Source organism: Mus caroli, chromosome 5 (genome assembly GCF_900094665.2).
Source record: "Mus caroli chromosome 5, CAROLI_EIJ_v1.1, whole genome shotgun sequence".
NCBI classification, from domain to species: Eukaryota; Metazoa; Chordata; class Mammalia; order Rodentia; family Muridae; genus Mus; species Mus caroli.
The window spans coordinates 122,930,529-122,958,029 of NC_034574.1; the positions used below are offsets into that span (position 1 = coordinate 122,930,529).

The 27,501-nt window shown below is 44.4% G+C and overlaps 1 protein-coding gene across 2 annotated transcripts in view; it reads left to right on the plus strand.

Annotated features, from left to right (window-relative positions):
* Positions 1 to 27,501, plus strand: part of Tpst1 (tyrosylprotein sulfotransferase 1) — a 55,931-nt gene that overhangs the window by 14,318 nt on the left and 14,112 nt on the right. For both annotated transcript variants that reach the window (XM_021162561.1, XM_021162562.2), the window contains exons 2-3: positions 7,705 to 8,650; positions 19,880 to 20,078. In XM_021162561.1, the coding sequence (XP_021018220.1) occupies positions 7,806 to 8,650; positions 19,880 to 20,078 (1,044 nt within the window). In that variant the 5' untranslated portion in view covers positions 7,705 to 7,805. The remainder of the gene's footprint in view (positions 1 to 7,704; positions 8,651 to 19,879; positions 20,079 to 27,501) is intronic.

Sequence of the window (27,501 nt, forward strand, 5' to 3'; positions counted from 1 at the left end):
TTTTTTTTTTTTTTTTGGTTTTTCGAGACAGGGTTTCTCTGTATAGCCCTGACTGTCCTGGAACTCCTCAAACTCAGAAATCCACCTGCCTCTGCCTCCCAAGTGCTGGGATTTAAAGGCGTGCACCACCACGCCTGGCGCGTAAGCTATGTTTTACACCACCTCACTTCTTTCTCTTTCTTGAGGCTAAAAGTGAAACTAAACATTCTAGAGTTCTGTTCTAGTTCTATTGAGCCTTACTCCGCAAAGGCCTCAGTTGAGAAAATACCGCTACTGCTTTTTGGAAGAGACATGATGGAGCATTTAAGGTTCTCGTAAGAGGCCTGTGTGCACATGTCACACAGATGTCCATGCATACTTGCACGTATGCGGTGGTAGCGTGGGTGAGGGACAGGGTCGGGTCAGCATTTATTGTGCTTTTTTCTTTTTGATTTCCCCAGCCTGTCCTGGTTTCATATACATCTCTGAATCTCTTTAATCTTGTCCCTCCCATCGCCCTCTTAGTGCCTTCTCCCTTGAACCCTTCTTCCCACGAAGCCCCCCTTACATGTTTTTAAAAAGGATTTATTATTATTACTTTAGTTATGTGCACGGGGGGATATGTGCACATGAATGTAGGTGCCCACAGAGTCAGAGGTGTGAGTTCTCCTGGAGTCGGGGTTATAGGCGTTGTGAGCACCTGATGTGGGTGCTAGGAATCAAGCTCTGGTCCTCAGGAAGAGCAGTATGTGTGCTTTTTTGTTTGTTTGTTTGTTTTTGTTTTTGTTTTTCAAGACAGGGTTTCTCTGTGTAGCCCTGGCTGTCCTGGAACTCACTTTGTAGACCAGGCTGGCCTCGAACTCAGAAATCCTCCTGCCTCTGCCTCCCGAGTGCTGGGATTAAAGGCGTGCGCCACCACGCCTGGCTTTTTTTTTTTTTTTAAAGATTTATTTATTTTATGTATGTGAGTACAGATGGTTGTGAGCCTTTATATGGTTGTAGGGAATTGAATATTTTAGGATTTCTGCTTGCTCCGGCCAACCCTGCTCGCTCCGGCCCAAAGATTTATTATTATACATAAGTTCACTGTAGCTGACTTCTGACACACAGAAGAGGGCGTCAGATCTCATTATGGGTGGTTGTGAGCCACCATGTGGTTGCTAGGATTTGAACTGAAGACCTTTGGAAGAGCAGTCAGTGCTCTTGCCCATTGAGCCATCTCTCCAGCCCCTGCCATTGTCTTTTTTTCCATTTTGGTCTATCACTGTTTCTGTCTCTCTGTCTCTGTCTCTTTGTATGTTTATATTTGTGTGTGTTTTTGTGTTGGCATGTGTGTTCATGTGAGTATGTGTGTAGATGGCTGGACTCTCGATGTCTTTCTCAATCTCTGTCCACTTTATTGAGACAAGGTCTCTCTGTTTCCCAAGTGCAGCAGTCACAGTCAGCTACCATGCCTGCCCAGCTTTTAAGTGTGTATTCTAGGGATCCACACTCTGGCTCTCACAGTTGCTTGGTAAGTGCTTTACCCTTTGACTCCAGCCCTGTGCTCTCTTCTTAAAGAGCTGTTTGCTAAGGGGTTTGAGAAGAACCACAGCAAGGTGTGGGCAGAGACCTCAGGTTTAACAGTCTCTTATGCAAAGAAAGGTACTGCCTAATGGGCTACTTCGGAAGCTTGCTGGAGGTGGAGTATGAATTGAAAGCCTGCCCTCTGGTAAGTCTGCTGTGGTCGAGGCACAGTGTAGACAAAGTCTTTAGGCTTTAGGGACTGAAAATCTCTTTGGAATAAATACAGTCTGTAAGATAAACTGCAAAGGGATATTGGAAGAATTGGCAAGACCTTGAGAAGTGCTGAGGATAATGATACAGTGCTGGAGCCTCAGCCTGTCCTCTGAAGTGGGCTGACCCAGAAGCCCCTGGTAGCAGGGATGCAATGTGGATTTGTGTGGATTTGAGAACTATCCAAAGAGGAAGTCGATCTTTGTAAGTCTGAAAAGTAAGGAGGAAGGCAGGGGAAGCCAAAGACCCCTTCTTGGATCTTTAGCTGGCCAGCATGCTCAGGTGATCCTTCTGTCCTTCACAAGGGACATTCAGTTGACTAGAGGTGCAGAAATCACAGATAGGGTCAGAAAGATCTCTATTCTGAGAGTACATTGGAAAATCTGCTGACACATGGCAGCATGGGTCAACTGGTAGTTGGTTGTTTCAGTGGAAAGTTGGTAACAAAATAAGATACTGTAGACATCAGCCATATTCACATTTTCTTTTCTTTTTGAACTGTAGTCTCTCTCCAGCTCAGGTTGGCCCCCAATTTCATATGTAGCTAAGGATGGCTTTAAAGCTAAGGATGGCTTTGACTTCCTCATCTTCTGCTGAGCCTTCTAAGCATTGCAATAGTAGGCATGCCCACCCTGTTAATTCTTTTTATTTTTTTTATGTTTCATGACAGGGTTTCTCTGAGTAGCCCTGGCTGTCTGGAGCTCTCAGTAGACCAGACTGGCCTCGAACTCAGAGCTCCACTTGCCTCTACCTCCCGAGTGCTGGGATTAAAGACACATGCCACGATGCCCAGTGTACCTTGTTAATTTTTGTTAGGCATATACTTTCTATTTTTGATTTCAGAGGGGTAGCTAGTTGTTTTTGTTTTACAACCAAATGGTTTTCTCCCCTCCTGGGCATGGAAACCAGGGGCTTGTGTGTGCTAGACAAACACTACCGCCGAGGTACATCCTGGCCGTTAGTGGGCTTTCACGACATCCAGTCATCTGTCACCTGTTGAATCCTGACAGTTGTCAAAAGTTAGCAAGTTCAATGTAATTTAAAATAGGAACTGTGTAAGTTTTAATCAAAAAGCCTAGCTAGTTCAGAAGACTCTGTTATTGTTTTACTTCTCGGCTCTCCTGTGGCCTGCTTATACAGGCTCTCAAACAAATAGAATGTTAGAAGGCCTCTCCTGTGACAATCCCAAGAGAAAGCAACCATTCGGAGAGCCCCTAAAAGCTCTGCTCTGTTTTACTGAGTGCGTTGAGTACGCTTTGTCCAGATTTCAATTATCTTGAAAAGCTATTTCCTTTGGATCATTTCCCTGTCAATATTAGTCAAATGCATCCTTTACTTCATTCGCTGCCCCTGACCGCATGGCACTATTGCCGCTGTGTGATCAGAAGCACTGTGTAGCAGTCGGACTGCTGAGGGGCATGGCCTCATCACCCAGATCGTCCCCTTTGTTTCTGTGAGAGGCACTGTGCTTTCCCTCCAGCTTTCCTTCATTAGAAAGAGAAAGGACAGGAGCTGGAGAGATGGCTCAGTGGCTAAGAGTATTGTGAGGCAGCTCTCACTGCTGCCTATAGCTCCAGAGGATCTAGCGCCCTCATCTGGACTCCACCAGCACCCGCACTCATGTGCACACATAGTACACATAGTAATAAAAACAATTGTTTAAAAAGAGGAAACAAAACTTGCATACAGTAAGATTGGCCTTTCCCCCAACACGGTTCTTTGACTTGTTTTGCTATTATTGTTGTCATTGTTTGAAATGGAGTGTCATGTAGCCAAGGCTGGCTTTTAACTCCCAATCCTCCTGTCTCTACCTCCTAAGTGCAGGGGTTACAGGCTCATGCCACCATGCTGGATCTGTGTGGTGCTAGGCATGGAACCCAGGGTGTCATGCATGCTAGGCAAGCACTCTCTCAAATTTTGTCTGTGCAGTGCACGTGTGGGTGTACATGTGTAGGGAGGCCATGTAGTACATGTGTGGGCATGCATGTGTGGGGAGGCCATACGACTCCCTCCAGTTTCATTCTCTGGTGCCATCCACCTTTTATTTGCCAAGTAGGTTAGGCAAGGGACCTATCTTTACCTCCCTGTGCTGGTATTTCACACAAAAGCACATAGCATCTTTAAGTTAGTCATTTCAGGATGACACCATTCTGATATTTTTCTAGTTCTGAAACTTCAAAGTGTGAGTCCTCCAACTTCATTCTTTGTCAAGGTTGTTTTGAATGAGATTTTACAAACCTAAATTTGATCAAGTGACTGCTTTCTTAAAATGTTTTAAGTCCATCCGTTTAACGATGTCACACAATTCCTACCCCTAGCTTGCCCTACAAGGGTTGTAGTCCAGCCCTTACTGACTTCATGCCATTTGTGCTCTGCTCCCTGCCTTGTAATTACATTGGCCTTTTCTTGACTTGTGACAGCTTTCAAACACCTTATCAGTGTGGGCCCCTATGCTTGGCACACCCTTCACTTGACACTGCCTAACTCCTACTCACTATTCAAATCTTAGCCTGAGTGCTGCTTTGAAGGGAATTTGAGGGATGACTTTAGGAATGTACTTGCCTAGCATGCACAAGGATGGGAATTTGAGCTCCAGAACACAGAGATGTGGTGCTGCATGCTTGTAATCCCATTGCTGGAAAGGTAGAGACTGGTCTGGCCTCAGGGCTTACTGACCTGCCAGTGTGGCATAAATGGTGAGTTCCAGGCCAGTGGGAATCCCTGTCTCAGAAGAGATGGGTGATGGTCCTGAGGAGGGCACTCAAGGCTGACTTCTGATTTTTACATTCAGGCATATACTCTCATTGCATCTCACACACACACACACACACACACACACACACACCACACAGACAGACAGACATAGACAGACAGGCAGACAGAAACAGAGGCAGAGGTGGGGAAGGTGGGACCAGAGAGGTTTCTATTTAAAATACTAAATTAGGGACTTGATGTATGGCTAAGAGTATTTGCTGTTGCTCTTCCAGATGACTCAAGTTTGGTTCCTAGCACCCATCTCAGGTGGCTCACAATTGCCTGTATGTCTAGTCCAGACTCCAACACCTTCTTCTGACCTCCACAACAGCTACTGAAGTCTGTCTGTCTGTCTGTCTGTCTGTCTCTCTCTCTCTCTCTCTGTCTCTCTCTCTCTCTCTGTCTCTGCATCTGGTGCTGCCAGCTGGTTATTTAGCCCTTTGGTTTTTGTATTTTTATTAGATGCCCTGCTCCTGCTAAATTATTTCCTGCATGTATGAAATGTCAAGCTATGTCCTCTGTGTCCTCTGTCATTTGGGTGAAAGACCCTCAGCTCTATAGACTGCCCATCCAGCTCTATAGACTGCCCTGCCCAGTCTAGTTTGGGAGGGTGCCCCTCCTCCTTACAATATAGTTCTAATTTCATCAACCAGAGTGTTAGTGTCCTAAGGTTGGATCTAATTGTGTATTTGTTAGTTGGTCTTTTCGCCATTGTTCTTTCTCCCCACACAGTGAGCCCTGGGATAGCATCATAAGTGTGCCTTCCATAAAATGGATCCCATTCTGTAGTAAGACTTTTTAATGCTGTATTGCTACCAATTACCCTAAATTGATGCTTCGTCTTTGTAGCCTTTTTTTATTAAGGCAATCTTTTAATCTCAACCTATTCTTCAGGATTCTTGATTGAAATTCTGTGCAGTGCCTGACGTATGTGCTCAGATACATCAAATAGATTAATATGCGAATAAACAAAACCGAGATCTCAATTGGTGTAGCTCTTTGAAAATTTTTTTAGTTATGTATTCATGTTTAGAAAACAGCTGTGTTGAGGTGTGATTTCTATGCCATAATCCTCCCTCATTGTTAGTGAGCGATTCATGGTTTTATTAGATTTTATAGTTGTGCAACTCTGACAACACTTGAGTCAAAAAAGTTTTCATCTGCTCTGGAGAGTCCCACATTGCTGTTGGCAGTTAAGCCCTTGCTTCTGCAGCCTGGTCTCTGGCTCCATGAGCTTGCCTGTGTACTGTATCTCTGTGTGTGGTTATTACTTTTTAGGTAGTTGTATGGCAGCTATTATGTATTTATAAAGTAAACTTGTATTTTTGTAAGGTATATATGCTCTTGTAATTGTTTTCCATTCTAACATGGTTTCTAGGGGTCACCTCTACATCTGGGTAGCTCAGTACTCAATAGTTGCTTGGCTAGGACAGCTGAGCCATGAGCTCCTCCCCCAGTAGATCTGGCTGTTTGTACATCTGCCTCTTCCTTCACATTCCCTTCCTTTCCCTTTCCCGTCCTTTTTTCCTATTCCCCTCTCCCCCTTTCTCTTACCTTCTTTAATTTTTTTCAGGCAGGCCTTCACACTAGTCCAGCTTGACCTCTCGAGCTCAGTAGATAGCCCAGGCTAGTGCCAAATGCCCTGCATTCTGCATGCTTCCTAGTTCTAAGTTCCGGGATTATGAATCTGAACCGTACAAGCGTCTCCTGGATCTTTCATGACTCTTTAGTGCCCGAGGTGCCCAGCCAGGACTGCAGCTTTAGCCTGCTAGAGCTGCTCACTCTCTTGTTGAGTGGGACAGTGCACTTGAGCATGTATGTTGTTCACACCTCACAGTCAGCAAGCTCCCCACCAGTTGAGAGCAGAAGTTACCAGTGCTGTCCTGCTGTGCTTTGTGCCTGCTGCTGAGTCTGGAGATGACAGAGTTACAGACTCACGCTCTTCTGACCAGCTTCTCCAGGTGTCAGTTGTAAATGTTCTTAGGTTGTTCTATGCCTCTGACTGATTCCAGAGCACTGAAAGGCCCACTTGTTAATCAAGCTTTAGAATAGTGGTTTGGGGAGGTGGGAGATTGGCTACATTGTCCCTAGGCCAGAGCTGGAAGTCCTGACTCTCGGATAAATCTTCAAATTTATGTATGTATGTATGTATGTATGTATGTATTTAATGTGTATGGGTGTTTTGTCTGTCTGTATGTGTATGTACACACACACACACACACACACACTCCATATATGTGCCTAAGGGCATCAGATTCCCTGGAACTGGAGTTATAGATGATTATTAGCCACCATACGGGTGCTGGGAGTTGGACTCAGGTCCTTTGCAAGAGTAGCCAGTGCTGGCCGTTTCCCAGCCCGTCAGGATGTATTCGTTCCCTAGTATGTCCGATCATTTCCCCATATAGACTTCTTTACTGTTCTAGTTAGCATCCCGCTGGGAAATGGAGCCAGCAAGATTACAGAGAGGGGACATAGGACAGGCTACGTTTAGGGAACGCATCACACAAACACAGGGGCATGTGGGACAGCTAGGAGATTGATTTTAAGGGAATGGCTCAGAGATTGTGGGGCTGCAAGTTAAATTCCAGGGGACCGTTAGGCACATATGAGTTGTACTCTGTGCTCTCTGTAGTTAATTTGTCTTTGATATAGAATATAGAGCAAGTGATGGGGGTGAGCATGCAGTTTGAATGCAAGTGATCAACACTGGATTAAACGCCAACGTTTAATACATGTTGTAATGTCTTGAATGTGTGATGAATTTACTGTTAAAATGTTTTGTTTTTTCCATGGTGAGTCAGATGCATAGCTTCGGATTTGTTAAATTAAAAAATGCTGTTTTTTATTTACTTGTTTGGGGTACAGGGCTAGAGGTTGCACCTGGGTCTTCATGCTAGGTCTGACACTAAGCTGTAATCTCAGCATCTTTTTATTTTGAGACAAGACCTCATGAAGTTGACCAGGCTGGCCTTGGAGGTACTCTGCAATAGAGACTGGTCCTAACAGTCTGCTTACCTCGGCCCCTTGAGTAGCTGGGTTACAGGCCCGCAGCACCGTGCTCACTGGCTTGTTCTTGCTCACATTTGTGGCTTTTCTGTTCTTATGGTCGTGAAGCATCCAGATTGCTTCAGCAACTTTCCGGCTGGTTTGTCGACCCTCGGAATGTGATGGTGATCTGTGCTTTTCCACCAGATGCTGATCCCCTTTCCACTGTAGAGTCTCCATGGCCTGACCGTGTCTTGACAATACTTTTGAACAAAATCTATGTCTAATAAGAAGATAACCACGTCAAGATGGTTGGGAAGCTGAAGCAGAACTTACTCTTGGCGTGTCTGGTGATTAGTTCTGTGACCGTGTTTTACCTGGGCCAGCATGCCATGGAGTGCCATCACCGAATAGAGGAACGTAGCCAGCCAGCCCGACTGGAGAACCCCAAGGCGACTGTGCGAGCTGGCCTCGACATCAAAGCCAACAAAACATTCACCTATCACAAAGATATGCCTTTAATATTCATCGGGGGTGTGCCTCGGAGCGGCACCACACTCATGAGGGCTATGCTGGACGCACATCCTGACATCCGCTGCGGAGAGGAGACCAGGGTCATCCCTCGAATCCTGGCCCTGAAGCAGATGTGGTCCCGGTCCAGTAAAGAGAAGATCCGCCTGGATGAGGCTGGTGTCACAGATGAAGTGCTGGATTCTGCCATGCAAGCCTTCCTTCTGGAGGTCATTGTTAAACATGGGGAGCCGGCACCTTATTTATGTAACAAAGATCCTTTTGCCCTGAAATCCTTGACTTACCTTGCTAGGTTATTTCCCAATGCCAAATTTCTCCTGATGGTCCGAGATGGCCGGGCGTCAGTACATTCAATGATTTCTCGGAAAGTTACCATAGCTGGGTTTGACCTGAACAGCTACCGGGACTGTCTGACCAAGTGGAACCGGGCCATAGAAACCATGTACAACCAGTGTATGGAAGTTGGTTATAAGAAATGCATGTTGGTTCACTATGAACAGCTTGTCCTACACCCTGAGCGGTGGATGAGAACGCTCTTAAAGTTCCTCCATATTCCATGGAACCATTCCGTTTTGCACCATGAAGAAATGATCGGGAAAGCTGGGGGAGTTTCTCTGTCAAAGTGAGTAAATGTAGTGTTTTCTCTCTCCTCCTTCTCTCATTCTCTCTCTCCTTCCTTCCCTCTTTCCTTTCTTCCTTTCTTTTTTGAACCCTGCATTTAGCTGATAAAGATATGGACCTGTGCCACTTATGGCTGCACTTGGGAGGCAGGAGCAAACTTCTGTGAATTCAAAGCCAACCAGGTCTATGAAGCATTACATGCTAGTCAGGGCTACACAGAGAGGACCCTGACTCAAAAAAAGAAAAGACAAGGCAAGACAAGACATACACCCGCATATGTTTGTGTTTCATTGGTAAGGTTTCTTTTATTCTTTCACTACCAGTTCATCTCCTGTCTTTCCATTGCTCGTGTGTGTGTGTGTGTGTGTGTATAATAACTAAATGCTTTGAACTCACTAAATGCATGCACACATTGTAGATTTGAACTTACTAAATGCATGCACACATGGTAGATGTACTTCCTGATATCAGCTACAAAAAAGCCGATTGTTCTAATTTGCAAACGTACCCAGAAATCAGAAGCCACTGAAGCTGAAGGATGCACATGGAAGCCCAGGGCAGTGAGAAAAGCTTCCACTGTGTAGACATTGGGTTTGGACTGATCAAACAAACTCAAATAACTACACGCATGCACACACACACACACACACAGGCTCTTAAAGCCACCAGGCTAACATCAGAATCTCTTCTTAGCTGAGGATGACTTTGAACTTTGGTCCTCTTGCCTCCAAGTGTACCCACCAGGTCCAGTTTATGTAGTGCTGGGGATAGACCTTAGGGCTTCATGCATGCCAGGCTAGCCCTTTACTGAGTTGCATCACCAGGCTAGCTTTAGAAAACGTTATATAGAAGACAAGGACATTGTTATCTCTCACAGGGAAGAGATTGGTAAGCCACAGAAAGATCAAGGCTAGCGTTAAGCATCCAACGCTTGCCCTTGCTGGACTCTTACATTCTTCTAAGGGCTTGTGCCCCATGTCTTGCTTCTGTGGCCATGTGAAGGATACATTGTGTTTTTATAAAAGACTACAAAATTTGGGCACCTAGTTTATATAAGAAGTTTATTAGGTTCAGCATGCATAATGCAGTGACTCTGGTATTTTGTGAAATGTCAAGGCCTGCTTCCTTTCTCCTGAGCTAGCTGTCCTGACACTTATAACCCAATTTTTTTTCCTGCAATGAAGCTTTGCAAATGGAAGTAGGTGTTAAATTCAGGAAAGTAAATTGGTTATACTTAAAACTTCACTTTTATTCATATATATTCCCCCTATTTAAAGAACTCCCTTAGACACCCCCCCCCACCATGCTCTCCATGTGGGTCTTTCTTTCTGAATATTGTTCTTTGTCCCTTAATTATGCTTGAGCCTATATTAACTTTGTTTTGTTCTGTTTGAGACAGGGTTTCTTTGTATAACTCTGGCTGTCCTAGAACTTGCAATGTGGACTAGACTGGCCTCAAACCCATAGAGATCTGCCTGAGTCCTGGAATTATGACCAATATATTAAAATATATTTTTTTAATGAAACTCCAACTCTGTTTCATTAGGAAGAAAAGAGAAAAGCCATGCTCATCCTTTTGTACCCGCTGGCTTCCATCAAGGCAGCTTCCTGGTTGGTTGGTTGGTTGGTTGGTTCTATAATTTGTGCATGGGTGGGGTGGTTCAGCTGTAGACTCACCTGTCAGGTTCCTGAATTACATGATAAATACTGATTTTTTTCATGTAGCCGATTTAAAGGAACAGCTGGGTGCTTATACCTACCTGCCTTTCAGCCATTGATTATTTACAAGTGATTAACCCTCATCTAGGCTTCTCTTACTGACTCAGAGGAAGTTAGAGCTCTAGTTGCTGACATTAGTTTATTGCCCTTTCCAGATTATAGACTAGGTGATTTTTAAAAGGGTTTTAAGGCAAGGTCTCAGTAGCTCCTGATTGTTCTGTGCTGAGCTCACAGGTGTACCATCTTGTGTCTTGAGGGGATGCTGCACACATGGATTCAGCGAACCATGGACTAGAAGTATTTGGAAAAGTGTATACTAAACACACAGACCCTTTCTTGTTATTGTTCTTTGAACTGTGTAGTATGAAGGTATAGTACATAAATAGAGCAGGCAGCTCCGTTTTACAAGTGGGGTCCTGCACTCAGTGAAGAGGAGAGTTTGAGCATGTGTTAAATTCTATTGGCTATTGTATATGAGAGGATGTGAATACGTTCTGTGCAAGTGCTGTGTTATTTAGTCTGGGTCTTCTTTAGTGTGTACAGATTTTGTTATCTGAGGATGATCAGCCAGTACTTTCTCCTAACATCAAAGGCTGACTTCCTTATGTGTGTATGTTGACTTAGAGACTCCAGTGCTAGTTATCTATTGGTATAAGAACCCAATTAGCAAGGAAAAGAAGTAGAAGAGGAGGAGGAGAAATTCCCAGCACTTAGGGGGCAGAGGCAGGAGGATCTCTGAGAGTTTGAGGCCAACCTGGTCTACAAAGTGAGTCCCAGGACAGCGAGAGCTGTTACACAGAGAAGGCCTGTCTTGAAAAACCACGAAACAAAACAAAACAAAACAAAACAAAACAAAAAAACCAACCAAACAAAACCAAAACCAAAAACAACCAAAAAACACCTCACCCCACAATTAGACCCTTAGATTCCTGAAGTAGAAATTAAAGAGGTAATGCTTATAGCACCTGTCAGTTAGAGGCCATTTATATCTATGTGTCTATATGCATATATACATATGTAGATACATCTAGATCTATATATATAAGTATATATCTGTATCTATATCTAGATAGATAGACGACAGATAGATAGCAGGAGCCCACTCATGTGCCATATGAAGCCAGATGAGGGCTTCAGATCCCCTAGCGATGGAGTTACAGGCAGTGGCGAGCTGCAAAGCATGGGTACTGGGAATTCACACCCTGGAACTCAGGGCTGCAGGATGAATCAGCTTCTTAAACACAGAGCTGTCTCTCCAGCCCCAGCATGCAGAGTGCTTTCACTGTCCTAGCAGTGTTCCATCCTCTATCTGCTCATCCTTTCCATCCCATGGCCCTAGATACTGTGTTTTTGGTTGTTTTTGTTTTTTCTATTTTTGTACTCTAGGCAACGTTTTGCTTTTTTGAGACTCTCATAGCGTTGGAACCATAAGGACAGAGCATCTTCAGATGGGCATGTTCCACTTAGTAATGTGCACTTCCAGCTTCTCCTTCCCTTCCTGGATTACAGTGTTGGGTAGTATCTTATTGTCTATGTGTATCACAGTTCCGTGTGGTCATTATTATTCATCCAAGAAGCCAGAGCTTCTTGAGTGCTTCTGAGACTTGGCAATTATGAATAAAGAATAAAGCTGCTGTACACATCCACGCAGATTTCTGTGTGGGTATAAGTTTTTATCTCATTTGCATAAACACCAAGGAACATACATGGTTGTTGGATCATAAAAATAAGATCAGCTTCGTCAGAAGCTGCCAAGCTGCCCTCCAGGGTAGCTGCGTTGTTTGTTTACCCCCCCCCCCCAGAATGATTCGTTTTATTTGTGAAGTTGACAATGTAGAGTCGCCTGGGAAGGGAAATCTTAATGAGAGATTCTGTTGAGACTACATTACTCTGTGGACAAGGCTGTGAGGGATTTTCATAATTGGATGAACTGAGGTGGGAAGACCTACTCTGAATGTGGGCAGCTCCATTTTATGAGCTGGTGTCCTGGTGTGACCGAAGAGGCATGCATGAGCCTGCATTCATTCCCTGCATTCTGCCCTTGGCTGCATGGATGTGATATTATCCATCTAGTTAAAAAAAAATCTGTGGAATAGCTTTTTAAATGTGTTTCTTTTTTCTTTTTAAAGATTTATTTATTTATTATATTGTAAGTACACTGTAGCTGTCTTCAAACACACCATAAGAGGGCATCAGATCTCATTACGGATGGTTGTGAGCCACCATGTGGTTGCTGGGAGTTGAACTCAGGACCTTCAGAAGAGCAGTCAGTGATCTTAACTGCTGAGCCATCTCTCCAGCCCTTAAATGTGTTTCTTCATTCTAAGTTTATGTCACTTTTGTTTGATTATTTTCCTCATTACTAATAACGCTCTTCTGCTTACTTGTGTGCTGGGTATTGTCCACATTACTATTTTGGGTCTCAGATATTTTTGTACTTTCTATAAATACTCTATAAATATCGAGCTTTGTTGTGGAGTTGAGTTGAGTTACTTGGCTAGTTTGAATGTCTATGATTTGTTTGGTGAGTCAGAGAACTACTTACTTTATAGTTTCTACAAGTAAGGCCTTCCTGAACGCTCTCTACAGGATAGAGTTCTCCCACCTGGATGGTAGGAACAGGCTCTGTGCTGCTTCCATATAAGGGTTGGACGCAGCTCCCTATACATTGGTTTGGATGTATCTTTCCCCTTATCACAGCCATTCTCCTTTCCTTGGTCTTTCAGCTCCTTTTTTTTTTTTTTTTTTTTTTTTTTGCTTACTGTCTACTGACTCAACCTTCATGGTGGTACAGGTAGCATATAGCCCAGACTGGCCTTGAACTCCTTATGTAGTTGTATCAGTCAGTGTTCTCTAGAAGTAACAGAACTTATAGAATGAATCTCTGTATACATAAAGGGGGTTTACTGGAATGACTAACAGGCTGTGGTCCAGATGTGGCTGACTGTGAATGGAAACTCTAAGAATCTAATAGTTGCTCAAGGCTAGATGTCTCAGCTGGTCTTCAGTACACACTGGAGTCCCAAAGAAGTAGACTGTAATGCCAGAATGGATGTGCTAGCAAGGCGAGGACTAGCAGGCAGAGAGCAAAAGCTTTCTTCTGTGACCTCAGTTATACTTCCAGCAGAAGAAGGAATGGCCCAGGCATGTCTTCCCACTTCAAGAACCTGATCAAAGCCACATGTCATCCTGCCTCAAAGGTCCAGACTAGAAGTGGATCTACCCATTTCAAACCAAGCACAAGATTTCTCATAGGTGTGCCCTCCATTTCTGGATTGTAGTTCGTTCTAGATGCAGTCAAGTTGACAACTCAAAATAGCCATCACAGTAGTCAAGGATGGTCTTGAATTTCTGATCTTCCTACTTCTATTTCCAAACTGTTGGGATTTCAGGCAAGAGCCAGCAGTCCCATCCTGTCTTCTTTCTATCATGTGTTAATACCTTCTGGGTTTTGTAGTGGTAACTGTCCTGTTCTGAATGTTCAGTTTTCTGCTCTGTCTCTTTAACACAGTTATGTTACTTTTCACTCTGCATTCCCAGTATGTAGAGGGTGAAGAAACCCTCTGGACAGTGCCTCTCAGGTGGCTTGGCTGCTTATGGTGATCACAGCTCCTGGACCTCATGCAGCATCACAGCTGCTGCAGTTTCAGTTGGAATTCAGTATCATTTACCATAGCATTTGTCGGAGTTCTCTCTTAGCTTTACAGCATTGCACATTTACATTAAGTGCTGGATACATTGATTTTAGTAGGAATGGAGGGAAGGGAAGAGGCAACTTCAGGTGGGTTTAAGTGCCTTGCTGGGGACCGAAATCAAGATTCAGTGGTTAAAGCACACTCGCTGCTCTTGCAGAGAACCCAAGCTCAGGTTCCAGTACCCACAACTATGTGTAACTCTAGGCTCAGGGCTTCTGACGGCCTCTTCTGTCTCCACTGACAACTGCACACATGTAGTGCCTGTGCATACACCCAGATACACACATAGAATAATGCAAGTAGATATCTGTAAATCTTAACTGTGATGAAGTGAGGCTGGAGCCACGACTTGCTGCTCTCGCAGAGGACCTGGTTTGGGTTCTCAGCACTCCAAGCCCCTGATAATAGTCTGTAACTCCTGGTACAGGGATGCTAACAGTCTCCTCTAGACTCTTCTTTTCACTGCAGGCCTGTGGTGCACAGGTATATATGCAGGCAGAAACACTCATGCATATACAATAAAACTCTATTAAGAACATCTTGGGGAGTGCTTATTCTCAACCTATCTGAAGTTCATAGGGAAGGTTGATATTGATGGCATTTTATTACCCCAGGCCTGCTCATCATTCTTCATATCAGGTGGACTGAACTGACAGCCTGGATTATTGGTACTGTTTGGTTTTGTTTGTTTGTTTGTTTGTTTTCCTTTTTCTTTTCTTTTTTTTTTTTTTTTTTTGTAGTTGCCTGGAAAGTGAGTTTAAAAGCCTCTTTATTCCTCCTGCCGCCAGAAGCATTTACAAAGCTCTTGCCATGCTGCCTGAGTCAGTAGATAGCAATGTGGACAAACACCAGAACCCCTGAAAACATACAAGGATTATGACATGTTTCTGCAAGTGCAGATAGCCTTGGTCCTGCGTGCGTGCCTAGGGAAGATTTTTGGCTGATCTCAAGACTCCACCGAAGCAGGAAAAGGCAAAGGCAGAGCTGGAAACCAACTGGCTGAACAATGTGCTCCAAATACACACAGAGCTCTTGTGAATTTAGGCATATGAGAAACCCTCACTGCCAGTCTGACAAACACAGACAATCGCTATACAGAGCAAAAAAAGATGTGCAGACTTTGTAGAGTCAGTTTTGAAGAAAACTATTTATTGAGTAATAACGACTGCAAACTGTGTGTGTTCTTGAGTGTGGGGTACACCTATGTGCTAATGCCCGGGCACATGTGCGTGTACACATGGTGGTATGAGTCATCCTTGGATGTTGTTTCTCCAGTGCTGCCCACCTTGGGTTTTTTTGAGACTGGGTCTCCCCTTGATCTGAAGTTCTCTGATTAAGCCAAGCTGTCTGGCTTCTGAGCCCCAGGAATCTGCTTGTCTCTACCTCTGCAGCACTAAGATTATAGTAAGCATGCACAGTTTTACATAAGTTCTGAGGATCAAACTCGGCTCTCCACACTTGCAAGGCAAACACTTTATGGATGGAGCCATCTCCCAGGCTCTGAATAACTGATTTTTTTTTTAATTAAAAACAAACCAGAAGTGGATAGATCTCTGTAATTTCAAGGCCAGCCTAGTCTACATAGTGAGTTCCAGGACAGACAGGGTTATATAGACACTGTCTCAAATAACGACAAAACAAAACGCAAACACACAAACAAAACCAACCCAAAAACATAAGCCTAATTATGAGTCTGTTGGTTTCTGAGCTGGTTAGGTAGTTTGTTTGTTGTTGTTGTTTTGTTTTTTTGTTTTTGTGAACTTGACACAAGCCAGAGTTGTTTGGGAAGAGGGATCTTCAAGTGAGAAAATGCTTCTTAGGGGCTCTGTAGATAAGATTTAACAGTTAAGAGCGTTTACTGCTCTTGTAGAGGACCCAGATTCAATTCCCAGCATCCACATGGTGCTGTAACTCCAGTTTCAGGGAATCTAAGACTTCTGATTTCCACAGGCACAGAACGAATATGGTGCACACGCATGCAGGCAGGCAAAACAGTAACACACATCCAAAATGAAAATGAGTAAGTCTTTAAAAATAAAAAGAAAACATGCCCTGTGCAGATGGTCCTTAGTTGTGTAAGAAAGCATGCAGTGCAAGCCATGGAGAGAGCATTCCAGAAACAGTGGCCTTCTGTGGTCTCTGCTTCAGTTCATGCCTCCTCTAGGTTCCTGCCCTGCCCTCCCTCAGATGGACTGTGATCAGCCCACTAAATTCTTTCCTCCCCAAGTTACTTTTGGTCATGGTATTTTATCACAGCAACAGAAGGAAAACTAAGCCAGTTAGCATATTGAATTTTAGAATTTAAGTCCTTGGCCCCTGTGTTAGTCTTGAAGTCCAGAAAAGGCTCATAATTATAAGCAGCATTTAACCACACTGGTTGTTACCTCATGCTGGAGGGCCAAAGCAGCATGTGTTAGCGAGGGAACATTTGAGAACCAGGATGCAGTGTTTTTATAACCACATTAGGCCCATTAAAAAAAAAATGAAATCAGATCTGTTGTTCATAAAGAATGCAGCTCTGGCTGGCCACACATAGAGATGTTGTTCTGCAGAGAAAATAAGACAACCAAGGACAAACCACACCAGAACTGCTTTCCCCCCACATGGAAGAAGAAAGACCGAGGCATGGCCAACATGTGCGGGGGTGGAGCGTTGACTAGGGGAGGGGCTGCTCCTTGGTCTTGGGGTTAACTGTTCTCTAAACTGGGGAATGCTCACTGTTTCTGAATCAGAAACAGATTTCCCCAGCTTCTTTTATTCAGTAGACGAGGAGAAACAATAAGATAAGAACCATTTAAAGCAATCATGGAAATGCATTATTTTAAGAACCATTTAAAGCAATCATGGAAATGCATTATTTATTTATTTATTTATTGCATTCTAGAGATATTGAGCTCAAGCAGGTTGATTAGCATCAGAGAAATTAGACGTGGTAAACAAATGTCCTATATAAGCTGATCACAAGTGGATTGTTTTCAACCATTAGGGAACAGATAGGCTAATGTTACATCATTTTAGGTCATAAAAGAGAGGCATTGTGGCTGACACTTGTAATCCCAGCACTTTGGAGGTGGACCAGGAGTTAAAGGGCAGGGTCTGCTACATGGAGCGTTAGAGACTGTGTTTATTAGGGTTTTATTGCTGTGATGAGCCACCACGACCAGAAGGAAGTTGGAGGAAAGGGATCGAACATTTGGCTTGTCCGTCCAGATTGCTCTTCTTCATAGCCGGAAGCTGCTCCACAGCTGGGACATTTTCTCAGTTGAGCTTCCCTCCTTCACATGACTTTAGTTTATGTCAAGTATGACATGAAGCTACCCATAACACAAACACAACTGGGCTGCTTGAGACCCTATCTCAAAAGCATACCAAACACAGGGAAGTGGTGGGAAAAAATGGCTCTGCGGCTAAGGGCTAGTCGGGCTTTTGCAAAGGGAGAGCCCTAGTTTGATTCCTTAGCACCCATGTCTAGCCGTTCACAACCATCAGTAACTCCAAGGATCAATTATGTGTGGTTTTAATGTCACAAATTCAATTACCACAAATTAGACTCACCTGACTAGGTAGGGAGCCTCACCGGAACTGTTCTCTTTGCCCTGATTGATGTGGGAAGACACCCCCCCCCCCCGACCCCCGACAGTGAAGGTGGCACCATCTAATCTAGGAGCTCAGATACAGAAAGTTTGTGAGGAGGGAGACTTTCTGCTTGCGTGGCCTGGATGGCTTTGCTCTGTTGTTGCTGATTCCTTAGATGATAGCAGAGCCAGGGATCCAGGCTTTCATTGGGGAATAGACCAGGAGCGCTCCAGGAAGCTTCTAGCTTCAGGCACTCTGGATTACTGAGGCACTCATCCTCAAGGACCAAATAACCTACCTGGTTCTCAGCTTCTTGGGTGTGAATTGGCTGCTGTTACTATTTTAACACTTACTTAAATTCAGACACACAACACATGCACACACAAACACACACAACACACAGCAGGACCCTGACTTAAACAGGATCTGATACCTCTGATCCCTATAGGCACCTGCAAGCAGATGAACACACACACATACACACTTACAAATAAAAATATATAGGGCTGGAGAGAGAGCTCAGCAGGTAAGAATACTTGGTGCTTTTTCAGAAGACCCTGATTCAATTCCTGGTACCCAAATGACAGGTAACAACCACTTGAAACTCCAGTTTCAGAGGCTCCAATGCTCTCTTCTGACTCTTTGTGCACAACCACACATGCAATACATAGACATGCATGCAAGAAAACACCCATACACATAATACAAAAACAATAATTAAAAATTTTTAATCTTTAAAAACTTGTCACTTTATGAAAACTTAATCACAATTGTCAGTAGAATTACAGGAAGGAAGCTTCAGATAAAATTTTCTATATCTCTCAGATGTTCAAATCATAAACAATAGCAATAAAAAGAATTCAACTGTATATAAAAGACTGTTAAGCTATCATGACCAAATAACTTTTATTGTAGCAACGGTCAACATAAATTAATCTATTAGTAAATTAAAGAGAAAAGCCCTGTGTAGCCTCGGCTGACCTGGAACTGGGCCTAGTCAGCCTCAAACTTAAACTCATGGAGATCCACCTGCTTCTGCTCCATCTCAAGAAACATGAACAGCTATTAGAGTGGTGCTGAGAAGGGAACAGAGAGGCTGGACTCTCAGGAGTGATGAATGGGCTGCTGGCTGACTCAAAGATCCCTTGCCTTGCCACATTGGGCTGTGGGTTTTTAAGGCCACCATTGTGTCGAGCACTGTGTATTAAGGTTCCAGGGAGCTGGAGGGTGCCAGAATGCTGACTGAAAGCCCTGGCACACTTTAAGAACATGTTGGCTGCTTTCTAAGACTGAAGGAGATGTGTGTCTGTCTGTCTGTGCATTTGGGTGGGTGAGCACATGTCAGAGGACAACCATTGTGAGTTATCCCTTCTCACCATGTTGGTCCAAGGAAGGAACTCTGGTTGATAGACTCGGAGCAGGTACAAAGGTAAGCCATCTCACTGGCCCATACTGTCTGTTCTGTTTTCTTGAGATTGGGTCCCTGGGCTATGGATGATATGGTGAGTTCAAAGTGAACCAGGCTGGCTTTGAACTCAAGGAAATCTACCTGCTTCTGTCTCCCAAGAGCTGGGATTAAAGGTTTGTACCAGCACATCTGGTTCCTAGACTGTCTATGCTAAAGGCTCTGATAACATCCATCCAATCTTTTGTAATTGGCTTATAATGTAGACAATTATGAATTTAAATTAAAAACTGTGTAAGCCTGAATGTGTGAGACTGTGTGTGTGTATGTGCGCGCTCACACACAGGATAAGTTTTGAGAGCCAGTTGTCTAATTCTGTGGTGGGTTGTCAAACTAGGCTTCAAATGCGTTTATCCACTGAGTCATCTCACCTGATCAGACAATTAAGGAATTTAGAGCTCTCAGAGAATTTAGTTGTTTATCTTTTTCTCTTTTTTAGCATCTTTTATAAAATTTATTTATTCACTTTACATCCTAATATTAGCTCCCCTTCTCCTCCCAGTACTCCATCACATACGTAGATTCTCCCCCAGCTCTTCCCCCCTCTTCCCTGAGAAGGGGGAGCCTCCCTGGGTACCCCCCTCCTTTTTTTCTTTTTATAAGCTAGGAGTCTCATGTAGTTAGGATGCCCTCTAACTTGCTGTTGTAAACAAGAATAACCTAAAACTCCTAATCCTCCTGCCTCTGCTTTTGGAGCTCTGAGATTCTATGCATGCCACGTGTTTTTATTTTGTTTAGAGTTTACATAAATAATTGTTCATGGTGTTGTTTTCAGGGTGGAAAGATCAACAGACCAAGTCATCAAACCCGTCAACGTGGGGGCACTATCGAAGTGGGTTGGGAAGATTCCCCCAGACGTCTTACAAGACATGGCCGTGATTGCACCCATGCTCGCCAAGCTTGGATATGACCCATACGCCAATCCTCCTAACTATGGAAAACCTGACCCCAAGATCCTTGAAAACACCCGGAGGGTAAGTGAGACCCCCAAAGTAACTAGGAAAAATAGACATGGGGTTTTTTTTTTTTTTTGGTTTGAGTAGATTTTTCTTGTTTTGTTTCTTGCTTTTTTATGACCAGAAAATTATCTTAAATTGCCGTTGTCTAACTTGCTGGATGCTCTATCATCAGAAGACTGCAGCATCCGCAAAACCCTTCTCCCAGGAGCGGCAGTATGCCTTTGCTCAGTTTGTAACATTTGCACAAACAACACAATTGTTAGTGACCTGACTTCTGGTTTCCTTTTTCCCCTCCTTATGTGTAAGGACCGCTCTGCTTTTGAGGATTTGTTTGGATGAGGTGTGTTTTCTTGACCTCCTGAGGGCCAGCCAGTAGCTCCGGGAGAAGAATGGTTGTATATACTAGCTCTCTGTTGAAAGATATGGGCTGGGGAGATGGCTCAGTCAGGAAAGCTCCCTGCTCACATCCTAGAACCCCCAGAAAAGCTGGCCTTCACGCACATGCGCGTGTGCACTTCCCCCAACAAGTATAAGCACGCATGCCTAATAAAAATGAATACAGTTCGTCACAGAGAGACTGCTCAGCAGTTAAGAGAACTGCACGTTCTCGGAGAGGACCGGATTCGGTTCCTAGTACCCACATGACAGCTCACAACTTCTCTAACTCCAGTTCTGATGCCCGTTTTGGCCTCCAAGAGCACTGTATGTATGTGGTGCCCTTACATACATTCCTGCAAAACATTTATTCAATAAAAATAAATGAATAGGGTCACAGCTCTATAACATGCTGTGCTAAACCCGTAAAGAACTAATCTGAATAAATACCTTAATGGTAAAATCTGGTTTCAAATCATCAGCCTGCATTTCTCACTTTCTTTCTTTTTTTTTTTTTTTTTCGAGACAGGGTTTCTCTGTGTAGCCCTGGCTGTCCTGGAACTCACTCTGTAGACCAGGCTGGCCTCGAACTCAGAAATCCACCTGCCTCTGCCTCCCAAGTGCTGGGATTAGAGGTGGGATCAGGGTCGAGGGAGGATTCAGACAGCCTCACATGACTCAGGCTGGTCTTTAATTTTAACTCTATAACAGATCCTGGACACTGACCTCAGGGCCTGTATTTTAGGGACTTCTTTATTGTTCCACTAATAAAGGCGACATTAGACTGGGTCAGAGTACCTGAACATTTTTTAAGGTGCTTGATAGATGCTGATGCCCATACATGTATACAAGAGACCTTCTGAAAATCAGTGTAACGGAGGAGATTTCCTGTTTTACTGATTAATGTGAGTGAACATTTCCAGTTTATCAGCTGTTTGCATGTGTTTTGTGACGTCTCTGGAAGGTTTTATTACACTTACTGAAGTTTTGACCTGCTGTTTGCTTTGCTATCAGCACTAGTCTGACCTCCACTTAGCAATCCCTGCAAGCCTTTTTGTAATGGGCTGGTAACCAGCTTTCTCCTGTGCACAGACTGGCAGGAATTTCCGTAAGCCAAGAGATACATGTCAGTAATATGTCAGGGTTCCCAAGACAGCAGGCTAGAGTCTCACATGTGCAAGTCATCATGGCCAGGTTATTCTCGGCTTCCCTGAGTGGAGATTGGAAAGAATGCTGGGGTTTGAACCCAGCAGACACGAGGATATGCTTTACTCTCTGTGGCTTTTGAAAGGGCTTTGTGACGCACACTGGGGGCGGGTGGTGGAGAACGAAAAGATGAGCCCCATGTTTGAGCCCTTCGTAAGATTGCATGCCACACTAATATGCCTGGAGTTAGTTCACATTCAGTGCGTACGCTGTGACACGCATGTGGAGGTCAGAGGACAGCTCTGTGGAAAGCGTCCTCCCCTTTCACTATCCAGGAGTCAGGCTCAGCTTCCCCGGGCTGCACCCCTAGCCATCTGAGCCTAGTGAGCCGTCTTGCCAACCCTGACCTTATTTTTTTGAGTTTGTTTTGTTGTTTGTCTTACCAGTTGCTAGCTGCATTTCAAACCAAATCCTGTGCATCTCCAAAACTTTCCCTTTTTCTTTCTTCCTTTTGCCTGTGATGACTCGGATGCTGATAATATGCAGCGGTCGTGAGCTTGCATCGCGATCATATACTCCATAAAGCTCTAAATTGTCAGAGTTGTGTGTGTGGCTCCAGAGGAAGAAAAGGGCGGTTAGAGAAGCTGTGCCTTTACTTACAGTGGAAAGTGGGAAGGAAAGGGGTAGGAGAAAAATCCCATTTGACTGGAAAATAGGCATCCCCACCTCTAGGCCTAAAAATGTTGGTTTTCATAGAGTGTGCAGAGCCCAAAAGTAGTGCCGTCTGAGTCAGCACATCTGACGGGTACATTGTCCAATTCTAAATGAAAGTCATGTGTGCTGCGGTTGCCATGACTCAGACAGTAAACTGAAAATGAGATGCTAACACGTTCCATGCCCTCTTCCACAAGCCTCTAATCCCCAGATTGTGGCACACTTTAATAAATAATGCTCTCCAGGTCACGTTTCAGCCTTCTCCCTCTTCCATCGCTTCTTAAGCTTTCTAGACTTAGTGACTTCTTTGGGAACATGACCAAATATAGACTCCTCCCTACCTCAGAGGCATAGGCATATACATACAGTGAATTTCGGTGGACACAATGGTGTTCTTGTCAAGCTCATCCGCTCCTAAGACTTTTATTACAACCTCTTTGCTGATAACTGTAACGCTGTGGGCTTTTTCTGAGTGGGCCTTTGCTGAGCCGAGGGTTCATTGTTCCTAACAGCTACATGGGTGCACCAAAGAACCTCAAATTCGGAATACAGGCTGAAACTTACTGTCCAAACTTGTTGCTTGCTAGACAGAGGCTGGCTGCAGTTGTTGCATAACTGGAAGCAGTCTAGACCAGGTAATAGGAGTGTAGCTATGGTGCCCTCCGTGTGCAGTCTGCAAGCCAGGGAGCAGATAGTTGGAGTGCACAGGTCAAGCCCAATGCTGTTTAAAGACCTGCTTGTTAAACTTGAGGAGTTGGGGTCTTGGGTGTTGCTCAGTGGTAGAGCACTTTGCTAGAATCTGTGAGGCCTTGTACTACTTCAATCCCTTGTACTACTGAAAAATAAAGTAAAATTGACCAGATGGCTTTGTAGTTAGAGAGCTTGCTCTTGCAGAGGACCTGCAGGTTATACCTACCTCCAGCTCCAGGAGATCCGATATCCTCTTTGACCTCTGCAGGCACCTGAAACCATTTCACACACACACACACACACACACACACACACACATGCACACACAAAATTAAAGTAAATCTTAAAAAACATTCTTAAGTTGGTCTATTCTTAGCATGGAATATAGTCTAGATTTCTTCGAACAGCATTTGCTTTTTTATGTATTTGGGGATTTTGTTTTCTTTGGATCCTGGTTTTTGATGTGATTGTTCTGTGGTCGGAGAACACACACAGACTGTAGCTTCAATTCTTTAAATATGTTTGGAAATTGCTTTGTGGCCAGCCTTGTGTTCATATGGAAAACTGTTGTGCAGTTATGAGGCTCTATAACTGTTACCATATTGTTCTGTCTGGTCATTCTTAGTTGATTTATAAACTCTGAGAAGGCGGCTGTGGCAGTGGCCTCTCTGCTTTCGATGTCAGGCCTGCTTCGCGCATTCTGAGCGTGCATCACTGAGAGGCTAAGCCGTCTGTGGTTGAAGAAGTGACTCTTACCATGAGGAGCGCGCGCCAGCTCTGACATTCTTTCCTAGAGGTCGGCCTTGCCTGATAAGCAGAGGGCATGCTCGGTTTGTTTTCCGCATCCTGTAATGTTTAATCTGTCTGTATATCTAACGTGATGAAGTGATAGTATTGTAGTTACCGTAGTGTGACAGTCCCTTCACTTTAGATGAGATCTTTAGTTCCTTACATGCTTTGTAAATACTCATCTGCTTGGGCTGAAGCCTGCCATCGAGTGTGCCGTTCTTAATTTTGCACTGTCTGTCTTTGCTCTTTTATTTTCCCGGCTTCTTTGGGATTAATCTAGTATTATTATTTTTTAGTCTTTTATCCAGTGTGGCAATTATCGGCTCATTTTTGCTATGCTTTGTGTTTGTCTATTATTGCTCCAGAACAAGGGCTGCACATTTTTTCCTGTAAACAGACAGCTATTAAATATTTTATGCATCGTGGGCCGCATGGGTACTGTTTTTCTCCATACAGATTTCTTTCCAGCATCTTTTCTTTTCAGCCAGATGCCTGCCTTATTAGGGTTTGCTAGCTACTAATTCTTAGTTTGGTTTTTAAGAGAAAATGTCTGTCTTTGAGAACTTTTTAATGGCATGCATTTACTTTGTTTTGTGAGAGATGCATGCGCACCACAGTGCCTGGCTCTGTGTGTGTGTATCTGTGTGTGTGTTGGGGTGTGGGGGTAGGGTGGGGCATGTAGACCAGAGGGTGACTTCAGACATCTTCCTCAGTCACTCGGCACATTATTCTTTGAGGTGGGGTCCCTCTATTGAACCCAGATCTCACAGATAAGACTTAGCCAGTTTGCTCTGGGGAGTCCCTCATTTTCACTCTCAGCCCCTCCCTGGGAGTGCAGAGGAGTCAGCAGAGCCACCCTGCAGTGCTGTGGACCCTCATTCTCTGCCTGACAGTGCTTTATCTACTAAGCCATCTCCTACCCCCACTCTGGCTCTTTATTAGTTTATAACTAAATGGATTTATTCTTTAATTTACTGATCCCTTTTTTCTTATGAATCTAATCTGCCACCCAGTGACATTTTCATTTCAAACAATGTGCTTTCCAGTTCTTAGATTTCCATTTCTCTTCTGGAACTTTCCATCTCTTCATTATGCTTGTCTTTCTGTGTTCTTCAGTGTGTCAGTGACACTGGCCAGAAACATCTCTGCGCTGCTGCCTGAAGGGTCTGTCTTCCAAGTTCTCTGCTCAGTCCAACCCTGGGGTGTTGTCCTCCCTCGGTGCTGATGTGAAGTGGATTTGGAGTTTCTCATGAGAAGAATTTGGCATTGATTTGAGATTAACTTAGGTTTAGAAATACAGTCGCTCAGGGGAAGGTCGGTGTAGGACACACTGGCGTGCGTTTCCTGGGGGATGCTTGCCTCCCTGTCTTTTTGTTGCTGTGTATATAATTTTGGAAGGTTCTGAGTTTTTCTCCTCAAAGGAGGGCTGAGGGGTTCAGTTGAGATGCTAGGGTGTTTCCTGGTGTGCACTGCACAGGCCTACAGCTGAGTAGGAAATCTGCCCCGGATCAGAGACGTGAGATAGTTCTACAGTGAATTAAATAGTCTTGCTTGGGAGATGGTTTCATCTGGGAGAGGAGTAGAGCTCCCCTCAGGGCCATATTTGCTCAGGAGTTACACATGATCGCTGCTGTGACAGACATTCTTACTGGAAATCTCACTGTAAAAGGCCTACTGTCTCCTGGACAGCAACCTCACAGCACATGTTGTTCACTGTTTGGGATTTTTTTGTTTGGTTGTTTTGGTTTTTGGTTTTTGAGACTGGATTTCCATGTGTCCTAGAACTCACTCTGTAGATCAGGCTGGCCATGAAATAACAGATCTGCCTGCCTCTGCCTCCTGAGTGCTAGCACTAAAGGTGTGGGCCACCTGTTTTGGAATTTTTGATTCTTAGCTTGTGAGAGGCTTCAGACAGACTTCTGAGCGAGGGGCCTTTCCCTTCCCATGCCTGCTTAAGTGTCTCTTTCTATCCCATGCCAGTCCTTCAGAGATAGCTTCACCTTCAGTGTCGTCACCCATGAGCCTCTGTTGACCCTTTAGTTATGGATTGTATTTATTTGCATGTCCTTGTGGCTTAGATGTTCGTGGCCATGCGGGGCCGTTTGTATGAAGGCAGAGCTATGGGACTGGAGCGATGACTCGGTTCGTGAAGACCAGGCACGGTGGCATGACCCAGTAACCCAGTGCTACACAGATAGAGAATGGAGGAATCCTGACCCGCTAGTTTAGCTGAATTGGTGAGCAATGAGGTCAGTGGGATTGTCTCAGTTAGTGGAGGAAAACACTCGTCATTGACTGCTGGCCTCTGCATGCATGCACACATGAACACACTCATGTAAGCATGTATATAAAAACACACACACTACAGTAGGAAGTGGAGTGAAATAAACACATTTTTTCCTCCTTCATTTAGCTGGAATGATCAGTGATTCAGGTCTTAGAGTGAGCTTCTCTGCGGTTGAACACCAACTTTTAATTTTGGTTTTCCTCTTGGAGTTAAGTGAATTAAGGGAGATACTGACCTTTAGCCTAGTTCCCACATCCCCAGGACACCACATGTGCTATCTAGATAAAGGACTGATTTCCCTGATTTGTATTAGTAATGCCTCTGGGACCTAGCTGGACTAAAGTTTGAATTCTGGTCTCTGGGAAGTCAGTTGCCTGCTGCTGCCCTGCCCCCAGCCCTGCTCCAGTCATCCTCGGTGCACACACATACACACACACACACACACACACACACACCCCTGCAGTCCAGCTGCCTGCCGAGAGATGTGTTTATACCCTTAGTGACCTTCCACATTCTTTCTGCTATTGTTGTTGTTTGAGACAGTCTCTCTGTGTAGCACTGGCTGCCTTTGAACTTGTTGCATAGATAAGGCTGACATAACTCACAGAGATCCTCCTGCCTCATCCTTGGGAATGTTGACATTGAGGGGAAAAGTGGGTTTGGGATAAGGTGCTGGCTATGTGGACTCAGCGTGCTTCTGCTACGGAACACCCAGGTTTACTTAGTCTTCCCCCTGCTGAACACAGGGACCACCCCAGTGCTCGTACTGCCACCAGCTTCCACTGTTGGTAGGGGGTGGGGTGGGGGAGCCGGTGAGGATGTTGGGAATTGTTTTGTTTTTATTGTTATTGTTTGTTTTTGAAACCAGGGTCTCATGAAGCCCAAGCTGGCTGGAACTAACTGTGTGATTAGGATGACATTGAACTGATCCTCCTGCCTCTGCCTCTCAAGTACTGGAGTTACAGGCATGCTCTCGGACACCCGTCAGCTCCACTGTGGTTTTATATTTGTTTGTTTTTAGATGTGTTTATTTAAGCCTGTGTGTGTGAGTGTTTTGCCTGCTTGCATGTAAATATGCCTGGTATCTGCATAAGTCAGAAGAAGGTGGATCCCCTGGATCCCCTGGAACTGCAGTGATGGCTGGTCGTGAGCCACCATGGGTGCTGAGAGCCACACCACCCAGGTCCTATACAAGAGCAAAAATGCTCCTAACCACTGAGCCATCTCTTTAGCCCCTGCACTGTGTTTTAAGGGGATTAAAAGTATTAGAAACCCCATTTGTTCATGGGTTCGTATGAAAATCCCAAGACTGAGGTAGAAGGCTGTCCTGAGTCCAAAGACCACAACCTAGACTATACAGTGGGTGCCAGGGCAAAGACTACAACCTAGACTATACAGTGGGTGCCAGGGCAAAGACTACAACCTAGACTATACAGT